Genomic DNA, 20,232 nt, shown 5'->3' with positions numbered 1-20,232 from the left:
CCCTTGTCACCTCGAAAACAGACACTTCGAAACAAGATCCCAAATTCCAAACGTCCCTTATCTCGCTAGGCCATAAACTTCATCCAGCATTGTCACTTTAATTTAACGAGACCCTTGACTCTTGGCTCGCACGTACAGATCAAAGCTATCCCCCTATCCCTGTGAGCCCACTAAATTATATGCAGTGGACTACTCTCTTGCGAACCCTTGGTCCGTTAGGTTAAAATAGCATATGAACACACCATTCTAAAATTCCTACAAACTCTTCTATACGGTATGACTTTTAACACACATATACATAATCGAATTAGTAACTCATTGAATATATCGAATCCATGTTACATAAAATACAATGTTATACCCTCGTTCTTACACAGTGCTATGTAGTCTGCACGTTTCTTCAATTTACATTTCATCTCTTTCTCCGTTTAATTAATTACATACGTACATGAATTCCGTTTAACACGTTCTACTGTTCTTAAGCATTTTCACATTTCTATATTAGCCCAACCTATATACGGGCCTTTCTAATTCTAATGCACATTCTAGAGTAAATACAGATACATTTCTTATTACTTAAGTCACATGTGCTAACTTTACGCTACAGTGCTAACTTTACATTACAACTTCTAACTTTACATTACAGGCTTGTAAATATGGTACGGACATACTTTTCATTCAAATTGCGCTCTCTCAGTTTCCCCCTCCCTCTCGCATCCTATTCCCCTCCCCCTTGCACCCTTCTCCCCCTCCCCCTTGCACCCGTCTCCCCCTCCCCCTTGTACCCTGCTCCACCCCCCTTGAACCCTTTTCTACCTTACACCCTTCTCCCCTCTGCCTTGTACCCTTCTCCCCCTCCCCCTTGCACCCTTCACCCCCTCCCCTCCCCCTTGCACCCTTCTCCCCCTCCCCCTTGCACCCTGCTCCCCCCTTGTACCCTGCTCCACCTCTGCCTTGAGCCATTTTCTACCTTGCACCCTTCTCCCCTCTGCCTTGCACCCTTCTCCCCCTCCCCCTTGCACCCTTCTCCCCCTCCCCCTCCCCCTTGTACCCTGCTCCACCTCCACCTTGAACCCTCTTCTACCTTGCACCCTTCTCCCTTCTGCCTTGCACCCTTCTCCCCCTCCCCCTTGCACACTTCTCCCCCTCTCCCTTGCACCCTGCTCCCCTTCCCCCTTGTACCCTGCGCCACCTCCCCCTTGCATCCTTCTCCCCTCCCCCTTGCACCCTTCTCCCCCTCCACCTTGCACCCTTCTCCTTCTCCCCCTTGCACCCTGCTCCCCCTTGTACCCTGCGCCACCTCCGCCTTGCACGCTTCTCCCCCTCCCCCTTGTAGCCTGCTCCACCTCCGCCTTGAACCCTTTTCTACCTTGCACCCTTCTCCCCCCTGCCTCGCACCCTTCTCCCCCTCCCCTTGCACCCTTCTCCCCCTCCCCCTTGTACCCTGCTCCACCTCCACCTTGAACCCTTTTCTACCTTGCACCCTTCTCCCCTCTGCCTTGCACCCTTCTCGCACTCCCCCTTGCACCCTTCTTGCCTCCCCCTTGCTCCCTTCTCCCTCTCCCCCTTGCATACTTCTCCCTCTCCCCCTACACTCTACTCCCCCTCCCCCTTGTACCCTGTGCCACCTCCCCCTTGCACTCTTCTCGCCCTTCCCCTTGTACCCTGCTCCGGCTCTGCCTTGAACCCGTTTCTAACTTGCACCCTTCTCGCACTCCCTTGCACCCTTCTTGCCCTCCCCCTTGCACCCTTTTTGCCCTCCCTCTTGCACCCTCCCCCCCTTGTACCCTTCTCCCCCTCCCCCTTGCACCCTGCCCCCGCCCCCTTGTAACCTGTGCCACCTCCCCCTTGCACCCTTCTCCCCCTCCCCCTTGCACCCTCCTCCCCCTCCCCCTTGTACCCTGCTCCACCTCTGCCTTGAACGCTTTTCTACCTTGCACCCTTCTCCCCTGTGCCTTGTACCCTTCTCGCACTCCCCTTGCACCCTTCTACCCCTCCCCCTTGCACCCTTCTCACCCTCCCCCTTGCACCCTTCGCCCCTCCCCCTTGCACACTTCTCCCCCTCCCCCTTGCACCCTGCTCCCCTTCCCTTGTACCCTGCACCACCTCCCACCTCCGCCTTGCACGCTTCTCCCCCTCCCCCTTCTAGCCTGCTCCACCTCTGCCTTGAACCCTTTTCTCCCTTGCACCCTTCTCCCCCTGCCTTGCACCCTTCTCACACTCCCCCTTCCACCCTTCTCACCCTGCCCCTTGCACCCTTCTCACATTCCCCCTTACACCCTTCCCCCATTGCACCCTTCTCCCCCTCCCCCTTGCACCTTGCTCCCCCTCCCCTTGTACCCTGTGCCACCTCCCCCTTGCACCCTTCGCCCCATCCCCCTTGCACCCTTCTCCCCCTCCCCCTTGTACCCTACTCCATCTCTGCCTTGAACCCTTTTCTACCTTGCACCCTTCTCTCCTCTTCCATTCACCCTTCTTGCACTCCCCCTTGCACCCTTCTCACCTTCCCCTTGCACCCTTCTCACCTTGCACCCTTCTTCCCCTTCCCCTTGCACACTTTTCCCCCTCCCCCTTGCACCCTTCTCTCCTCTTCCTTGCACCCTTCTTGCACTCCCCCTTGTACCCTTCTCCCCTCTGCCTTGCACCCTTCTCCCCCTCCCCTTTGCACCCTTCTCTCCCTCCCCCTTGCACACTGCTCCCCCTCACCCTTGTACCATGCACATCCTCCGCCTTGCACATTTCTTCCCCTCCCCGTGTACCCTGCTCCACCTCCGCCTTGAACCCTTTTCTACCTTGCACCCTTCTCCTCTCTGCCTTGCACCCATCTCACACTCCCCTTGCACCCTTCTTGCCCTCCCCCTTGCACCCTTCTCCCCCTCCACCTTGCACCCTTCTCCCCCTCCCCCTTGCACCCTACTTCACCTCCCCGTTGTACCTTGCGCCACCTCTGCCTTGCACCCTTCTCCCCCTCCCCCTTGTACCCTACTTCACCTCTGCCTTGAACCCTTTTCTATTTTGCACCCTTCTCTCCTCTGCCTTGCACCCATCTTGCACTCCCCCTTGCACCCTTCTCACCTTCCCCTTGCACCCTTCTCGCCTTGCACCCTTCTCCCCCTCCCCCTTGCACACTTTTCCCCCTCCCCCTTGCACCCTGCTCCCCCTCCCCCTTGTACCCAGTGCCACCTCCCCCTTGCACCCTTCTCCCCCTCCCTCTTGTACCCTGCTCCACCTCCGCCTTGAACCCTTTTCAACCTTGCACCCTTCTTGCACTCCCCCTTGTACCCTTCTCCCCTCTGCCTTGCACCCTTCTCCCCCCCCCTTTGCACCCTTCTCTCCCTCCCCCTTGCACACTGCTCCCCCTCCCCCTTGTACCCTGCGCATCCTCCGCCTTGCACATTTCTTCCCCTCCCTGTGTACCCTGCTCCACCTCCGCCTTGAACCCTTTTCTACCTTGCACCCTTCTCCTCTCTGCCTTGCACCCATCTCACACTCCCCTTGCACCCTTCTTGCCCTCTCCCTTGCACCCTTCTCCCCCTCCACCTTGCACCCTTCTCCTCCTCCCCCTTGCACCCTACTTCACCTCCCCGTTGTACCCTGCGCCACCTCTGCCTTGCACGCTTCTCCCCCTCCCCCTTGTAGCCTGCTCCACCTCTGCCTTGAACCCTTTTCTACCTTGCACCCTTCTCCCCTCTGCCTTGCACCCCTCTCGCACTCCCCCTTGCATCCTTCTCCCCTCTGCCTTGCACCCTTCTCGCCCTCCCCCTTGCATCTTTCTCCCCCTCCCTCTGCACCCTTCTCCCCCTCCCCCTTGCAACCTGCTGCCCCTCCCCCTTGTACCCTGCTCCACCTCCGCCTTGAACCCTTTTCTACCTTGCACCCTTTTCCCCTGTGCCTTGCACCATTCTCCCCTCACCCTTACACCCTTCTCGCACTCTGCCTTGCACCCTTCTCGGCCACCCCCTGGCACCCTTCCCACCCAATGGAGGTGGCTGCCTCCTGGAACAATGTCACCATTTCAAAAACATGATGGACTAGGCCCTGCCCTGACTGGGCCCACACCAGACGCACTGGCGATCCAGGGGGGGGCAAGTTCCCCCTTGCCCCCCCATGAGGACTCCTATGCAATTGGGTCTGATTTGAGTCCCACAATGCATTTGTATCACCCACCCTCCCAGCATACCGGACGTCCATTTTTGGGTCTGTGCTTCCTGTAGTATGGGGCATGGCATGGCATGACTTTCTCAATGGGGCATACACATGTTTGTGGCAATAGCCTTGTTTTTGGATGTAGTTGTGGGTCAGTCAGCGCTTGGGGGTTGGTTCAGGCATTTTTTGCACTTGGGGTGTGGATGCCATTACCCCCATGTTAGTTGTTTGTGCACTCACCAGGCTCTACGACTACTTCAATTCCATATACTTCCACCGGCGGTAGCAGGGCCATCACCTTCTCCTCCCAGGGCTGGTACTGTACTGGTCTGCGGGGATCACCACCTCCAGTGTGCTGGCTCTGTTAGTAGTCCTCGTCCATCTTTCGCTTGATCATCCTCCGCAGATCATACCACCTGGCCTGGCAATCCTTCCTTGTGCGTCTGATTGGTGCAACAGCATTCACCTTATTGACTATACTCTCCCACAGCTGTGTTTTCTCTGCTATGCTGGTCTGTCTGACCAATGCACGAAACAGCTGTGCGGACATGGTGTGGGGTGATGGTGTGTATGGATGTGGGTGTGTGGGTCTGAATGTGAAGGAGGCGTGTGGGTCAGAATGGGAATGGGGGTATGTGTGCAGGTGGATGTGTGCAGTTGGTGGTGTATTGTCAGTGTGTCTTGCTAATTGTGTCTGTTGCAAAGGATCATGGTTTGTGTGTGTGGGCCCTTTTTATTGATCCATTTGTGGGTGGGGCTTAGTTTGAATTTTTGGTGAGTGTGATATAAACTATGTTTCTGAGTTTGCTCCTCTGTTTGCCTGTTTGGATCTGGCCAGGACATTCATTTCCATAGTTTGTACATTGGAGACGTGTTTTTGGGTGCGTTTTCACCCTCCTTGTGCTGTTTTACATTGTCCGCGTGGTTCAGCACGGCTCGTTTACTTGTATTTGCTTCTGTTTATTTGTGTGTGCAACGCGACGTTGTCCCGGTACGAGTCGTTTTCTACATCCTTGTGCTGTTTCACAGGGTTTATGTGCGCTTCATTCAGGGGGTGTTCGTATGGTATTGGATTTTGTGGGTTGCTCATACGTGACATTTTTACAGGGTTCGCGTGTGCTTCATTCAGGGGGGGTTCGTATCGTATTAGAATTTGTGGGTCACTCATACGCGATGTTTTTACGGAGTTCACGTGCGTTTCGTTCAGGGGGGTTCGTCTCGTATTTGATTTTGTGGCTTGCTCATACGCAAAGTTTTCCCTACGAATCGCAGCTCATTCTTTTTCCCGGGTCTGGATCGTACTTGTCGGGTCGTACAGCATGTTTACGATTTGTACGGTTCTCTTTCAGGGTCCGTTTCGTAAGTTTTTTCCCTTGTTTTTTGTACGGTTCGCAAAGATTCAGACTTATTTTTTACCTACGGATCGTCCTACGTGATTCGGACGGATTAGTACGATTCGTACGGAAACGGCTACGAATACGATTTGTCGTACGGATTTGTTTCCCAAATCGGAATTGACCCCATAATGTAACAAAATATGATATATAAAATTTATATCTCACTAATCTAGACAATCTATACCTAACAGAAATTAAAATAAACTAAAAGGTGAAAACTACTATTAAATTTAACAAAAAACACAAAACAACATATTAACTACTACTCCCTAAATCCTCTCAGCCCCAAAACCCTAAAATAACCTTAAAAAAGGTTCTACAGGCCCCCATAAACAGCAGCACCTTACAGTGACTTTCCTTCTGAAAAAGGGCCGACAAATAGCCTAAAAAACATAAATAAGCGGTAATAAAAATGGCCACTATATGAACATTAATAAATACTCTTTTCCTATGGAAAGCATCGGGGAATAATTATAAAAATGGGTATAACATGCATAAAAAAATGCTAAACTGTAATACAAATGTAAAACATGTTTAAAAAGTATAACAAAACTATGTACTACTTATGTCAGTTGTAAAAAATGTTAAATTGTATATTTATAAATGTATGTGAAATAACTTTGTTAAATTACAAATAAAAACATTAAACAAAATTGAAAAAAATGGCAAACAAAATGAAAAGTGTACACCCCTCTGTATATATTTTTGGGTGCTATGGAAAAAGTACTAATATGTTTAAAAAAACAATGTAAATGGTTTTACTATATGTAAAAATATGCAGTAAAAAATATCTGCATATGCATGCAATGCATGCAATAAAAAAGATTAAAGAAAGTTTGTTATGTGCCTTTACAATAATACAAATTATAAACTATAGCCATGTATATTAAAATTGAAATAGTAACTTCAATGTACGAAAATGTGGATAACATATTTTACATTAACGGAGTTACTTTTATATTCCCACTCCAATCTACAACATTTTGAGGAAGATGTTAGACACTAAAGGGGTTGCATTTCCTATTCCCACTCCAATCAACACTATTTTGGGGAAAGTGTTGAACACTAAAGGAGTTACATTTACAATTCTCACTCCAGTCTAAACCATTTGAGGAAGGTGTTACCATTTCCACTTCAGTCTAAACCAGTTGGGGGGAAAGTGTTTAACACTACAGGAGTTACATCTAATATTCCCACTCTAAAGTACAACATTTGAAGGAAGGTGTTGGACACTACAGGAGTTACATTCAGTATTCCCACTCTCATGTACAGTATTTTGAGCAAGGTGATGGACACTAAAGGGTTACATTTATTATTCCCACTCCAGTCTAAACCAATTTTTTGGGAATGTGTTGGACACTAAAGGGGTAACACTTACTATTCCCATTCCAATCTGAAGTATTTTGAGAAGGGTGTCAGTAAAACTCTTCAACATTATTACAGTTATAGAAAAAAGACGAATAATTGTTTTTTTTCTTTTTTTTTAAAATCTTTATTTTTGGTATTTTTTGTAGAACATCACACAATTTCACAATTTAGAACATGCATCAGTGTGGTACAGCCATTAAATCAATGCATCGTGGTGTATACTCAATACAGTCAGTGGATTCAGTAATACAGTCATTAAAATACAATCAACTATCATAATTTGCATTGCATATAGAAGGCCCCCCAACCCTCACCAGCGTCACGGTCCAAGACCTATTCCCCGCACAGTGTAAACTATAAAAGAGCGCCCTGAGTTAGACTTCCCATACATAGCCATGGAACAGTACAATGCATAGTCCCTCTATGAATCACTACTCAGTCTCGCCGCTCTCAACCATTCCATTCAGACCTTCCGCCTCTGGACTATCGGTCTCCTCCGATGCTTCTTCCTGTTGCAACAGGTAGGCCTGTAGGAGTCTCCTTATGTCCTTAGGTCTAGAGGACAAGGGTTGAGTCTCCGCATGTATTTTGCTCTGGTCTTGACAATATACCATATCGTGAACCCACTCTTTGAATTTAGGAGCGCGTCCTCTCCCCCATCTACAGGCAAGATCCTAACAATAATGCCACATCCACAAATTTGCGGTTAGTTTTTAGTATCATGACGAATAATTGTTTCATATACAAAAATATGAATACAATTATCTATATCTATACTACTATTATAAAGAGAGAACACAAACCTTTGAGCCAGGTAAACTCGGGAACCACAGCGCCAATCCACACACCCGATACAGCGTTGAAAATGTCAGGGTGTGCAGATGGACATAGGCTATATAAAATAAAAATTCAACGTAAGTTTAAAAATTTAACTTTAAAAAAAAGTAGTCCCCTGGAAGTAGCGCCGGCCGCGACGTAGCGCTGGCTGCGACGTAGCGCTGGCCGCGACATGCGTGATGACGAGGGGGAGCGGCGGACATGAGCGGCGAGGAGTGGCGGTGAAGTCAGGAGCGCCGGCTCAGGTAAGGCAAAGGGACACGTAAAATGTTGGGGCGGGAGGGGGCCGGGGGCGGGAGGTGGCTCCGGGACATGGACAATTCCGGGGCCGGCGAGGGCCGGGGCGGGCGGGGGCCTGGGCGGGCGGTTGGCCCTGAAGCCTCATTGCCCCTGGACAACATCGGGGCGGGCTGCGCAAAGGGACACGGAAAATGTCGGGGCGGGAGGGGGACGGGGGTGGGAGGTGGCTCTGGCACATGGACAATGTCGGGGCGGACGGGGGCCGGGGCGTGCCGGGGCCTGGGCGTATGGTTGGCCCTGAAGCCTCATTGCCCCCCGGACAACGTTGGGGCGGGCTGCTAGTAAAACTTATAAAGTAATTGTTTAACAATCCATAAAATTAACATTTTGCACTAATAAATGTTTATTTAATATTTAAACAATAAAAATGAAAAATAATTACCATATAGCCCAAATATAAATAGTATTAATAAACAAAATAGGAGCAGAAAATTATAATTTATAATACATATTAATATTTACTAATGATTTTTTATGAGTGTACATTATATACTTATTTAATAACAAATCAAAATTTTAACTGTGCAACAAATCAACAAATAATAAACAAATATTAATACGTAATTTAAAAAACTTATCATTGAATAATTTATAGAAAAACCTACAAATATAGCATTTCTTCATTAAAGGCATATCACATTTTCCTTTAAAGAATAATTTTATATGAAATATTATTACAAGTATATACAAATATATATTTATTATATAGAAATTAATAATAATACCTGTAAATAAATATTTCAATTAGATTATCACAAATAAATACATTTAACATTATGTACATAAAAATCAACACATTTTCTAATTTCTAATAAATGATCTTCATTTAAATGTAAAATATTTCAAACTTTAAAAATACATTGCAAATGTATTGCAATTATTAAACATAAACAATAATGCATTTATGAATCATAACTTAAACAAATAAATGCAAATAATTTACAATTTACAATTTCTAAAAAATCTCCACGCTTTTTCGTTAAAAACCCAATATCCCGTTCCTGTATTTTAAATAAATATGAAAGATTTTTAAAATGAAATCTTACACAATTCTTATCTAAATGAATATATAATTCAACTACACACATTAATACAAAAAATGACGATATTTAAATAAACAATATTTTTGACAACGATATAACAAAACAACACTTAAAACTATATTCTTACCTTCGATATTTCTGCCACTGATAATTTTTACAACACAAAATTCTTGACACAATATTTATGTTGCAAAATATTTGTTATTTGATATTTTGTTCAAACCCCTTGGAGGCGGTGACAGGAAATATGTGTCATAGCCATTCTTTACAACTGAAAATACCTACATGTCCAGAATGTAAGCTTTCCACTGAGGGACGAATTTCACAATCCTCACATTCTCAATCATATAGTCATTGCTATGGATTTTGCTGGGGTTGTTGAACTGAGGTCAAATTAAACCTCAAAAGGGGCAGTGAATTTCCTGAGGGCTTCAGAAGTTCTTTTCCAGATAAAAGTCTTTAGGCTCTGTCCCAAATTAATTAGGATAATGAAACGGCAAATGAGTTATAAACCCTGATTGTGAGGATTTCAGTTTCCAAAGCTTCGGTCTAATTGGGCTTCTACCACCAGTCAAGGCAATGGCTCCTGTTGCTGAAGACTAGAAATAACCGCATGATGTGTCAGATAGAAATTGAGCTAATGGTTCCATTTTAGAAAGGATTTATGTAGGATCTGAATTTTGCTTCAGACAGTTGAACAGAGTTTGGAAATATTTAAGTAGAACCTGTGAGGCATAGACTTCATATGTGCCCACTCGAATAGTAAAATGCACAGCAGAATACACTCTTTTAAAGACTTTTAAAAAAGAAAAGACTCTTCAAAAATTTCCAAAAGATATTTTTTTCACAGAAATCTTAGAAAGGCACTTTGTTGATATCTTTTAGTAATACATTCTTGATTACATAATTTTCAACCCTTGAATATATTTCCCCTTTAAACCTTCCTCATAGTCCTCATGTACTGAAGCAGACAGTAGTTGCCTGTTATCTTGAGATTCCGACAGGGCAGTATTAACAGCTTCTTTAATTAGAGGCTCTAATTCCCCTGTAGACAAGGGAACTCTCTCCTCACTGTCAGAGTCTGAGGTAGTATGGTGCCACTTCCTAGAACATTTCAAAGGCTCTATTTTGGCTTTACTCATCCCGTAAAATGCTCTTAATGCACCTCTCTATTTATAGTGGTTCCCTTGATAGAGACCCACACTCTCTCAAGAAAATAGCACGTTTTTTAAAATCGGTGCCTGCCTATTTGTATTTCTGCACTCATTAAAATGTGAGAAGCACAAATAGAACTGCTGATTCAAAATTCACATAGTGCGCTGCAGAGGAATTTCTCCGCTCCCCAACCTAGTTCAGCCCATGAGCGCGGAGCTACCCCGCCCAAGTGCTATCCAAGATAACAAGGGTAAGTGAGAGCAAGGGGATATATGAACTTACTTTCATTCCGTAGAATGTTGCTCTTGTCCGCCAGTAGCTTCAGATGGGTGCAAAGTGGGAGCAGCAGGTCACTGGGAGGGAAGGGGAGGCTTTATACATGGGTAGGCGTAACTGGCGTAATTCTCTCTAGCGTAATTTCTCATAATAGCGCCGAGACGCCTTCGGGCAATTGTTCGCGCTTTACCAAATTTCATAAATAAATAAATAAATAATTACTTCAAAATTAATGTAGTTCAGCATATTGCACTATTTTCTTAGTTCATGATGCGACCTTGCATCCAAACTGGGCCTGAGGATGCATGTTGCGCCAAGAGATAGCACAAAATGCTACAGGACACGAATAGCAGTAGCCAGCATCTGCTCGCTCTCTCCTAATTCATTGTTTCTGTGCTCCTGCAATAAGATTCTTACCCCCAAATTTCTCTTAGTTACTCAAGCTGATGTTATCTTGTCATTTGGGTAATTTTGCTTCACAAATGTACTGCATAATTACTGAAATTTCTCTGGCGTAATTGACATTTTGCCCAGGCCTTACTTTATATTAACGTCATATGTGTAGTAGAAAGACTGATGGGTGCCTTTCTGTTCTGATTACTAAAGCCTAAAGGAAATGGCGGTCAAGGGGAGGGGCAACTCAAAACTAAAGGCATGGGATGGGGAGCACAGACGATAGGGAAATGAGTAGTCACAAATATTTGGTAGCCATATTGCCACCTTAGATAAGGGCATAAATTCACTCTTGGAGAGGGCAGCTGTTAATCTACTTCTTGGGAGAAAGTGGGGATGACATACACCAAAGACAGGGGGGCGTGTAGAGGACGTGGAGAGTCCATGGGGAAAATATTTTTCTATTGACAAACAAATTATCAACTACAGACATTTGTAGGTAAACTTTATACATGGAGTCATGTGGACTGAAGTCTAGAACATATGGATTCAAATTTTGGGCTCAGAGTGTGAATGAGTATGTGTATTTGTTAATATTGTACATTCAAATGCTGAAAAAAATACAAACACTATACAAAAAATTGGCTTGTCAAAATTCCTAATATTTCCTCTGGTATCATAAATTATATTTCATATAATCCTGTGCATTATTTGCCTAGTAAACACAAGTGCACAGATTTGTTTTCAGTGTTCTGGAGCTTGCTATCTATGTATTTTTGTTATTAATAATCTTTTAATATAATAAAGGTTTTATGGTGATGACTACATTTTAGTGCTAATCAGCTTTTATATCGTTTTTGCACTCACCTGCAGTGTATGCAGATTGGTATGTTGTCGTCTTCTTGATGAAGTCGAATTTCGTTAATCATGTCTAGAATGGGATCAATTGTAGTTGGCACGTCATGGTCTGGCCAGTTGTTATAGTGAAACTGGTAAACAATGCGAGATTCCTGCATTATAATTGAAAGAAAATGAAATTTCATTTTGAATCTATTTGAAGAGGATTCTGGTTAGAGTCTGATCAGGTACATTATTGTTCAGTCTTTTAATTTTTAAGTGATGGTGCATTTTACTGATTACATCTTAGATAACTACTTTTGGAGATTACTGGCCTGATTACAAGTTTGGTGGTCCGACTGCCAGAAGAATACCATGTCCACCTGCAGACTACTGCGATGGCAGTCTTCAGACCACCGTATTATGACTTTACACACCCATTGCGGTCATTAGCAGCTGCTAGCGAGGAGTAGTGGAAGGCAGGGTGGGGGATGGTTTTAAAAAGAGAAAAGGGAGGGAAAAAAAGAAATACCCACTTCCCCTCACAGCGGCTGGCTCTTCCCCGACCTCTCCGTCTTCGACACATGCAGGAACAGAAAGCCCCCAGGCTTCCTCCCCTAAGCCAATCACAAAGCTGCAATGCCGTGTTTCGGCGCTCCGATGTGGACGTGGAGGCTTTGCATGTACCTCACCAGGCTGTGTAATGCAGCCTGGTGGGGAGCGTGCAAAGTGTGCATGGCTGTTTGGCTGGGCCAAGACGGCCCAACAAGCAGTCATGCACATTTTAGAGTGTGTTCTCTACTCCCCCCGCTCTGTGGTCAGCACAGTCCCGCCACGCCTTCACAGTGCACCCAGTGGCAGTTCCTTGAGGGAGTGTTGCGGGGCAGTTGGGCGGCGCAGGGATATAGTAAACTCCGGCATACAGCTGAACCGAGTAAAGCATATAAATAAATAAATAAAACAAATTACATTGCGCTTGTGCAAACCAATTGGTGGTGTAGCGCGTGCAATGTAATTTGTTTTATTTATTTAATTATGTACTTAACTCGGTTCGGTCATATGCCAGAGTTTACTACCCCCCACCCTGCACCAACGTCCAACAGCACTCCCTCGAGGAGCCGCCACTGAGTGTACCACAATAGTGAAAAATAAAGTAACAATAATATTGCTATTATCATTTTATTTTTCTTGTGGGGCAACGCTCCTCCACCTTAGTGGAGGAGCTGCCATTGGTGGCAATGTGGCTGTGGAGACCTTGCGATTGTGGTGATTAGTTTTCCATTCGTATCGATGCCTGTGTGAACATTTCAACTGTATATGTGTTGAATGCACACATGTACATGATACATGTGGAAAAATTCTTAGGGTGAAGATGCTGCTGTGAAGGGGGGAACCTGAAGAAAGGGATCCATGTTCAACTCTGATGGAAAGTACAAGAAAAAGGTGAGTACACACCCCACATTGTTTGGTTCTTCCAACTTGAAGCTGGTGGTCCCTCCAGCAATGCTGGCTCGTCAGAAAGTCAACTCACAAAACAGACAGCAGATTAAACCCCTCTGTACCACCCTGTGGCTGCTGCTCTTCCCCAACTGCGACTACGGAGATCTGTGGTGTACCAGTGGTTCAGCCAGGGTCTTCACAATAGCAACATGCACAACTCGTAATACGGTGGTCGGACCGCCGAGCTTGCTGTGGTCGACCACGGGTACTGCAGTTCACAGACCGCCAAACTTGTAATAAGTCCCTATATATAGACTTTGCTTGTAATCTGACTTCTAGAAGAATGGGAGAGTATGACGTTGGCTCATACCACAAAGATACCCTATGGCAGTTTCAAACTATGCACCTAAAGTTAAACATGGCAACTGGAAGTGCCAAATTGTTCAGATACTGTTAGCAGACTGACCAGAAGGTTTACTCTTCAGAAGAATTACATCAATTGAGTCAAGTGAGGCAAACAAATTAAATGATTGAAAACCAGGCACATACATTCAAAAATGTGTCAATGGCTGGAAGGAAAGCACTGGAAAGGCAAAATCTTATTATCTAACATTAAAATGTTACAACTGGGATACAGGATTACAATTATAGTTTGAAAACAAGAATGGATATGAAGATTATATAAATGCCTTAAATGCATAATGTACCATTTTTAATAGTTTGACCAGCATAGTAGCGTGGATATGCCCAAAACCTTTTTTTGGTAACCAGACATTTAAGGATTGACAATCCGATTCAATACAAGGTGCATTTTCCATTCCTGAGTGCTTTTATATCGCTCCATCTCAGCTTGAGAACATGATGTTCTCCTCATTGTGCAAATGTTGCGCACAGTCTCTATGACAGAAATGCAGAATTATGAGTAATTTTCCTCAAGCAGTGCATTTCTACTCGTGTTTTGCCCATGTTCCATTTGGTCCATTTTTAGCAACAGACCTACCCAAACATACCCTCTGCTTAGCTAACTGTTCTTCCTTCTTTGATCACAGGGTGACAGTCTGTAACCTGTAAGAATGTGCTAAAAGAGGTAATTGGTTCCCAGTTTCAGGGCCTGTGGGACATGGCTTTAGGACACCCGGTGGGCACAACTGGATCCATGAACTTCTGACTGACTCTCAATGTAGGGACATCGAGCAGTCCCAGGCTAAGCTGAGTCACCATTGGACGGTTCTACCTCGCTACTTTGAGAAAGTGCTGTAGGCTACGAATTCATAATTTAGCAATACATGAAATAATACTCAATAAATAATAGTTCAGTAAGTGTCTATACTTTTCCAAAGAAAAAAACTTTAATACACACACAATTAAAAATATATACACTATTACAAATATTTACAAAATGGCAGGTGAACGCTCTCCTCTAGAGATCGCACAAAGTGCCTGGTTGAAAAACATGTAAAAAAGTCACAGTGGTACACTACCTTAAATCTAGACTAAACTCTGCAGTTTAAACACATTTATAAAATGTCAGGAATACTGGCTTTGTCAGGAGTATTCATGAAAGGTGGCCTACAGACTTTCACAATATGTTTGACATAGCACACTAAAAACCTATTGGCTATAACACAAACCTCATGACATTTACTTTCAAACAGCGCTTCAACGAGAATAAAGGTTTCAATAAAAAAATGCATATCTCTTCTTTTACCCTGGGCTGTCAAGCAATCGAGCACAATCTAAACCCCAAACTCCATATGGGCCAGGAGTTCCAGAACAGAACACAAGCTCGCTTCAAAGGACATCTTAAAAATGAGCCTTAGTTCTCCCAGGCACACTAGGGGCCTCATTATGATGTCAGTCTGAAAGCAATCTGACCGACTCCTTGTCGGAATCGGTTCTGACGGACTCGAATTGAATGCCTTTCTCTTGAGCTACAATTGCACCACCGCTCACCCATCAGATTCCATGTCATTTACCGCCTGCCGGGTAGTGGCCCTTCATTTATGGAGGAAGTCACTGACTTCTAAGCATGGGCGAATTTTGCGAATTCGCGATCCGCGAATTTGCGGATTTGCAAATTCACGATCCGCAAAATTCGCGAATATGTGCAAATTTGCGGATTTTTGTTTTTTGCATGTTCGCTGGGTTTTTTGCGTGTTCGCGGGGTTTTTTGCATGTTCGCGGGGATTTTTGCGTCTTTGCGAGCCACTTGCATAGCGAAGTTACCCATGCAGTTATTTATGGGAGAGGGAGAGAGAGATAGATAGATAAATAGATAGATAGATAGATAGATAGATAGATAGATAGATAGATAGATAGAAAGAGAGAGAAAGAGAGGGAAAGAGAGAGGGAGAGAGAGAACGAGAGAAAGAAAGAGAAGCCGGATCTCTGAAGGGCCAGATTCCTGAGTTGCCCCTACAGAACATACAGCTTTTTATTTTTAGCAAAATGCATATGAAAATTGTGCTGTAAAGGTCTCTTTTAGTTTAACCCCTCCTGACAACTCAAAATGGGTGTATTTGCCATCCTCTCCCTTCTTCCTGTTTTTTATATCTGTAAGTGCTTCCTGATGAGGTTTAATTCCTTGGACAGGTGCCTCGTTGCCTACTTGTAACTATTCTCTGACCCTGCTTCAAGGGTCAGAGCAGGGTCAGAGAATAGTTGCAAGTACTTTGGTGGGTCCGGGCTCATGGGATCTTTGTAGGCGCCATTTTGGGCTGGGATACTTCATCCTGCGGCGGCCGCCATCTTAGAGCGGACTTCGCGCGCGCAGGGTGACGTGAGAGCCTATTTAAAGTCGCTCTCATACGCGCAGCGTGACGCGCAGGTTGACGCCCTCGCTGTGCCTGAGTCGTGCCGGAGTCCTGCCCGTCTGCGCCCGTCAGCGTCCCGGAGGCGTCGGGGCGACGGGGGACCCTGACCGGCACTACTCTGGCTGCGATGATCTGCTATTCTTCTGCGTCACTGTGGGACTTGCGGGGCCATTCTAGCTCCTGCCGCTCCGTTTTTCCAGGGCGGTTTAGGGGCAAACGTTGCTGCCCGTCCTGCGGCTGGAGGCCTGCCTTGTCTTGTGCTACTGTGTCACGTCTGGTAACTGCTGATGCGAGGCATCTTTGCATGCTGTTGAACACAAGGTCGGTAGGTCGTCATGCCTTGCATATTCATGACCTTTTGGTCAGGGAAAATCCTCTGTGCCTGCTTCTGACGGAAACCTGGCTCGGAGAGGCTTCCCACCCGGATGTCTTCGCCGCCATTCCACCGGAATATAACATCTTCCGGCAGGACAGAGCGAAGGGGAGGGGAGGGGGAGTAGCCGTGGTGGTGAAAAAGTGCGTCTCCTGCTCAGTACTTCCCTTGATCCCTATTGGGAATGCCGAGTCGCTTGCCTTCATGATCAGATTGTCCCCGGGTCAGGCCCTGAAGGGGCTGTTGATCTATAGACCTCCAGGTCCTGTGGGTTCTTTCTTTGAGGATCTACAGACAGTTGTTTCCGAGTTGGCGCTATCCACTCAGCACTGCATTGTGGCTGGTGACTTCAATTTCCATCTGGACGTGGCGGATGACCCTGATGCGGCCAAATTGATGGATGTTACTTCTCCGCTTGATCTCACTCCCTACGTATCAGGGCCAACACATGAGAAGGGGCACACCCTGGATCAGGTGTTTTCATCTGTTCCGCTCGTGGAGGTTGCTACCCTGCAGATGCTCTGGACCGATCACTGGTTGATCAGCTTTGTTATGTTATGTTATGTTATGTTATGTTATAACAATTTATTATGCGCACAGCGACTCCAGCGAAGGAGCATCCCGGCGCAGAGACACGGAGCAGTCACAACACAACATGGCAAAATGCTACAGGAAAATGCTAAAACAGGGGGGCTAAAATAGGAAAGTTTTTATGGCTCTACGAAACGACAGCAAGTCCTCTATCAGTCGAATTTCAACAGGGAGGGTATTCCAGATTGACGCAGCATTCACCCTGAAAGAACGTCCCCCCATCCTGCTGAGCCTAAATCTGGGGACAACAGCAAGGGCCTGACCTTGCGATCGAAGGTTGCGGGTAGGGACATAGAAAGAGATAGAGTTGGCCAAGATCTCAGGGCCTATGCCTCTAAGGATTTTGAAGGTCAGACACAGGACCTTGAAGAGAATACGCTTCCTTACCGGGAGCCAGTGCAAAGAGCGGATGACATGAGACCTTTGTGGTGCTGGAATGTGCGCGTCCGGATTACAGAGCGCCCACCTTGCTTAAACCGGCCTCGAGAGCGCTTCATAGAGTTACTCCTGACTTGCTCGAGCAGGCACTGCTGAAACACCCCTGTCCTCTCTCGGGTGACCTGGATAGTGACACAGAGACCCTGCAGTGTTGGCTTATCGATCGGTTGGAAGAGCTCGCTCCCAAGGTTGTCCCTCGGTCCACGGTGGTTCGGCATTCTGCCCCGTGGTTCACGGAGGCGCTCCGTGTGGCTCGTAGGCAGTGCAAGGTGGCCGAGAGGGCCTGGCGCCTTGCGTACGATGGGGAGGCTAAACTTGCCTACAAGGCGGTGTTGAAAGCTTACCATCGGGACATTCTCGGTGCCAAGAGGGTTTATCTGGCTAGGAGGATAGAGGCATCTACGAACTCCTGTAAGGAGATCTTTAATATTGTGAAGGAGTTCACGATCCCCAGCTCCCATCCGCCCCCTCCAGCTTCGGCGGATGCTTGGGCCTGCGATCTCGCTGGCTTCTTCACAAATAAGATCAAGGCCATTCAGGCCACCTTCGTGGAGGAACCGGATGGAGGGAGTGGTGAGAAGCTGGACTTTGGACTGCCGCAAATTTTTGCCTCTGTTATCTGAGGAGCATAGGAGGATTACAGTGCAGGCTCTAGTCGGTTCGAGGCTAGATTATGCCAATGCTCTTTTTCTTGGCCTTCCTGATTACCTGGTCCAGCGCCTTCAGGTGGTGCAGAACTCTGCCGCCCGGGCGATCTTTGGCCTAGGGAGACGAGCTCGAGCGTCTGGGTTGCTCCAGTCGCTCCATTGGCTCCCCATTAGGAAGAGGATCCAGTTTAAATCCTTGACCCTGATGCACAAAGCTCTGCATGGTTCAGGAGCGGGATATCTGCAGAGGAGATTGACTTTTTATCGTCCGGCTCGTTCCCTCCATTCGGAAGCTCTTTGCAGAGCGGTGGTTCCACGGGTGAGGAAGGCCCGTGCGGGAGGGCGGTCTTTTGGCTACAGAGCCCCCCAGCTTTGGAATCTGCTTCCATTTTCTCTGCGGAGTACTGTTAATTTGCTCCAGTTTAGGAGGGGCCTGAAGACCTGGCTTTTTAACTCCTAGTCTGTTTTTATTGCCCATTGTCTTTTTTGTTCTGTTCTGTTGCCTGTTTTTAGCTGTGTTGTGTTATTTCAATATGAGTTGAGGGTGGAAAGCGTCGGGACACTCCCTGTGAGTAGCTGCACGCTATACAAAAGCGCAATAACATAACATAACAACATAACATAACATAACATAACAAGTAGGCAACGAGGCGCCAGGAAGCAATTAGCAGCAGGTGTCCAAGTTGAAGTTAATTTGTTTGTAACCCTTTTGTAAAAGGTTACAAAGAAATTAGGTTCAACTTTTGCACCTGCTGCTGTAACCCTTGCTTGGCTGAAAATTCGTCCCCGCTGATTCGCGGATTTTACCGGGATTTCGCAAGATTCGCGGATCGCGAAATCGCGGAAAATCCGCAAATTCACCCGCGAAACGGATTTTACGCCCACCCGTACTGACTTCATCAGCGACCAATACTCGCAAAGTGACAATCAGTCCTTTGTGGGTGACTTCAATCTCCACTGGGGCTCACCGCAAGACTCTATTGAGAACTCGCTGGCCACCTTCCTCTCTACTAACGATCTTATCCAACACTGCACAGAGTCAACACACTCTAAGGGCTCAATCCTGGACCTTGTCATTTCTAAAGCAGACATGCTTTCTATCACTACCCCTATTCATATGGACTGGTCTGACCACCTCCTCATCCCATTCTCTCTTCACCTATCACACTCTATAACTCTTGGCCAACCTAAGAGGGCCACCTCCTGGTTCCGTGATGCTAAAAATATTGACGTTGTTTCCCTCTGTGAATCAGCTTTGTTATCACTTCCAAGGCTAGACCCGAAGCTAGATGTTGATGAACTCACCTCCCAATACCTCACAGTCCTTGCAGTCGAAATTAATAATGCCGCTCCTCTCCAAAGTAAAAAGATAAGGCCCATTCCCTCAGCACCCTGGTTCAACAAATCCCTCTATGCAGAAAGGAAGCAACTAAGATTCCTGGAGAAACAATGGAGGCAAGCGCCCTCCACCGATAATTTAGCCACGCTTCGTTCAGCAAGATCCAAGTACCACAAGAGCATCTTCCTTGGGAAAGTGTCGCACTTCAGAACCTTCCTTGACTCTGCCAAAAATAGACCCAAAAAACTATTCCATCTCATCAAGATTCCTAACCGCTCTCCCCCAACCTCCAAGCTGGAGGATTCTACAAAGAAAGCAGCGGATTTTGGTATATTCTTTGACGAAAAAGTGAAATCCCTTGTGGCTCAGGTCGCTCATCCTACCCCTCCAGAGGAGCGCAAATCCTTAGCCATTTGGCAGAACTTTGACCCCATCTCTGAAGATGCCCTCCTCAAGTGCATCCTCGAAACAAAGCCCTCCAGCCATTCTCTTGACCCCATCCCCAGTGCCATTGCCAAGGACTTCTATTCCCATTCTCTTTCCTATTGGACCACTATGGTCAACCTCTCCCTCTGTCAAGGCTCCCTTCCTGTCTCCTTCAAAACTGGGCAGGTCACCCCTCTGCTTAAAAAACCCACTGCTGATGCGAATGACCTCAACAACTTCTGCCCCATCACTAACCTACCCTTTCTTGCAAAGATCACAGAAAGATGTGTAGCGAAACAACTCTCTCGTCATATCAAGGACAATGATCTTCTTGACAATTGTCAGTCCGGCTTCCTCCAAAACTGCAGCACTGAAACAGCCCTATTGCAAGTGGTTGATGATGCACTGAGGAT

The 20,232-nt window shown here is 46.4% G+C and overlaps 1 protein-coding gene across 2 annotated transcripts in view; it reads right to left on the bottom strand.

Annotated features, from left to right (window-relative positions):
- PTPN22 (protein tyrosine phosphatase non-receptor type 22) overlaps positions 1-20,232 on the bottom strand; it is a 605,270-nt gene that overhangs the window by 300,028 nt on the left and 285,010 nt on the right. For both annotated transcript variants that reach the window (XM_086923320.1, XM_086923319.1), the window contains exon 8: positions 11,783-11,925. In XM_086923320.1, coding sequence (XP_086779446.1) covers positions 11,783-11,925 — 143 coding nt within the window. The remainder of the gene's footprint in view (positions 1-11,782; positions 11,926-20,232) is intronic.

Source organism: Lissotriton vulgaris, chromosome 5, assembly GCF_964263255.1.
Source record: "Lissotriton vulgaris chromosome 5, aLisVul1.2, whole genome shotgun sequence".
NCBI classification, from domain to species: Eukaryota; Metazoa; Chordata; class Amphibia; order Caudata; family Salamandridae; genus Lissotriton; species Lissotriton vulgaris.
This window is presented reverse-complemented; position numbering and strand designations above follow the sequence as displayed.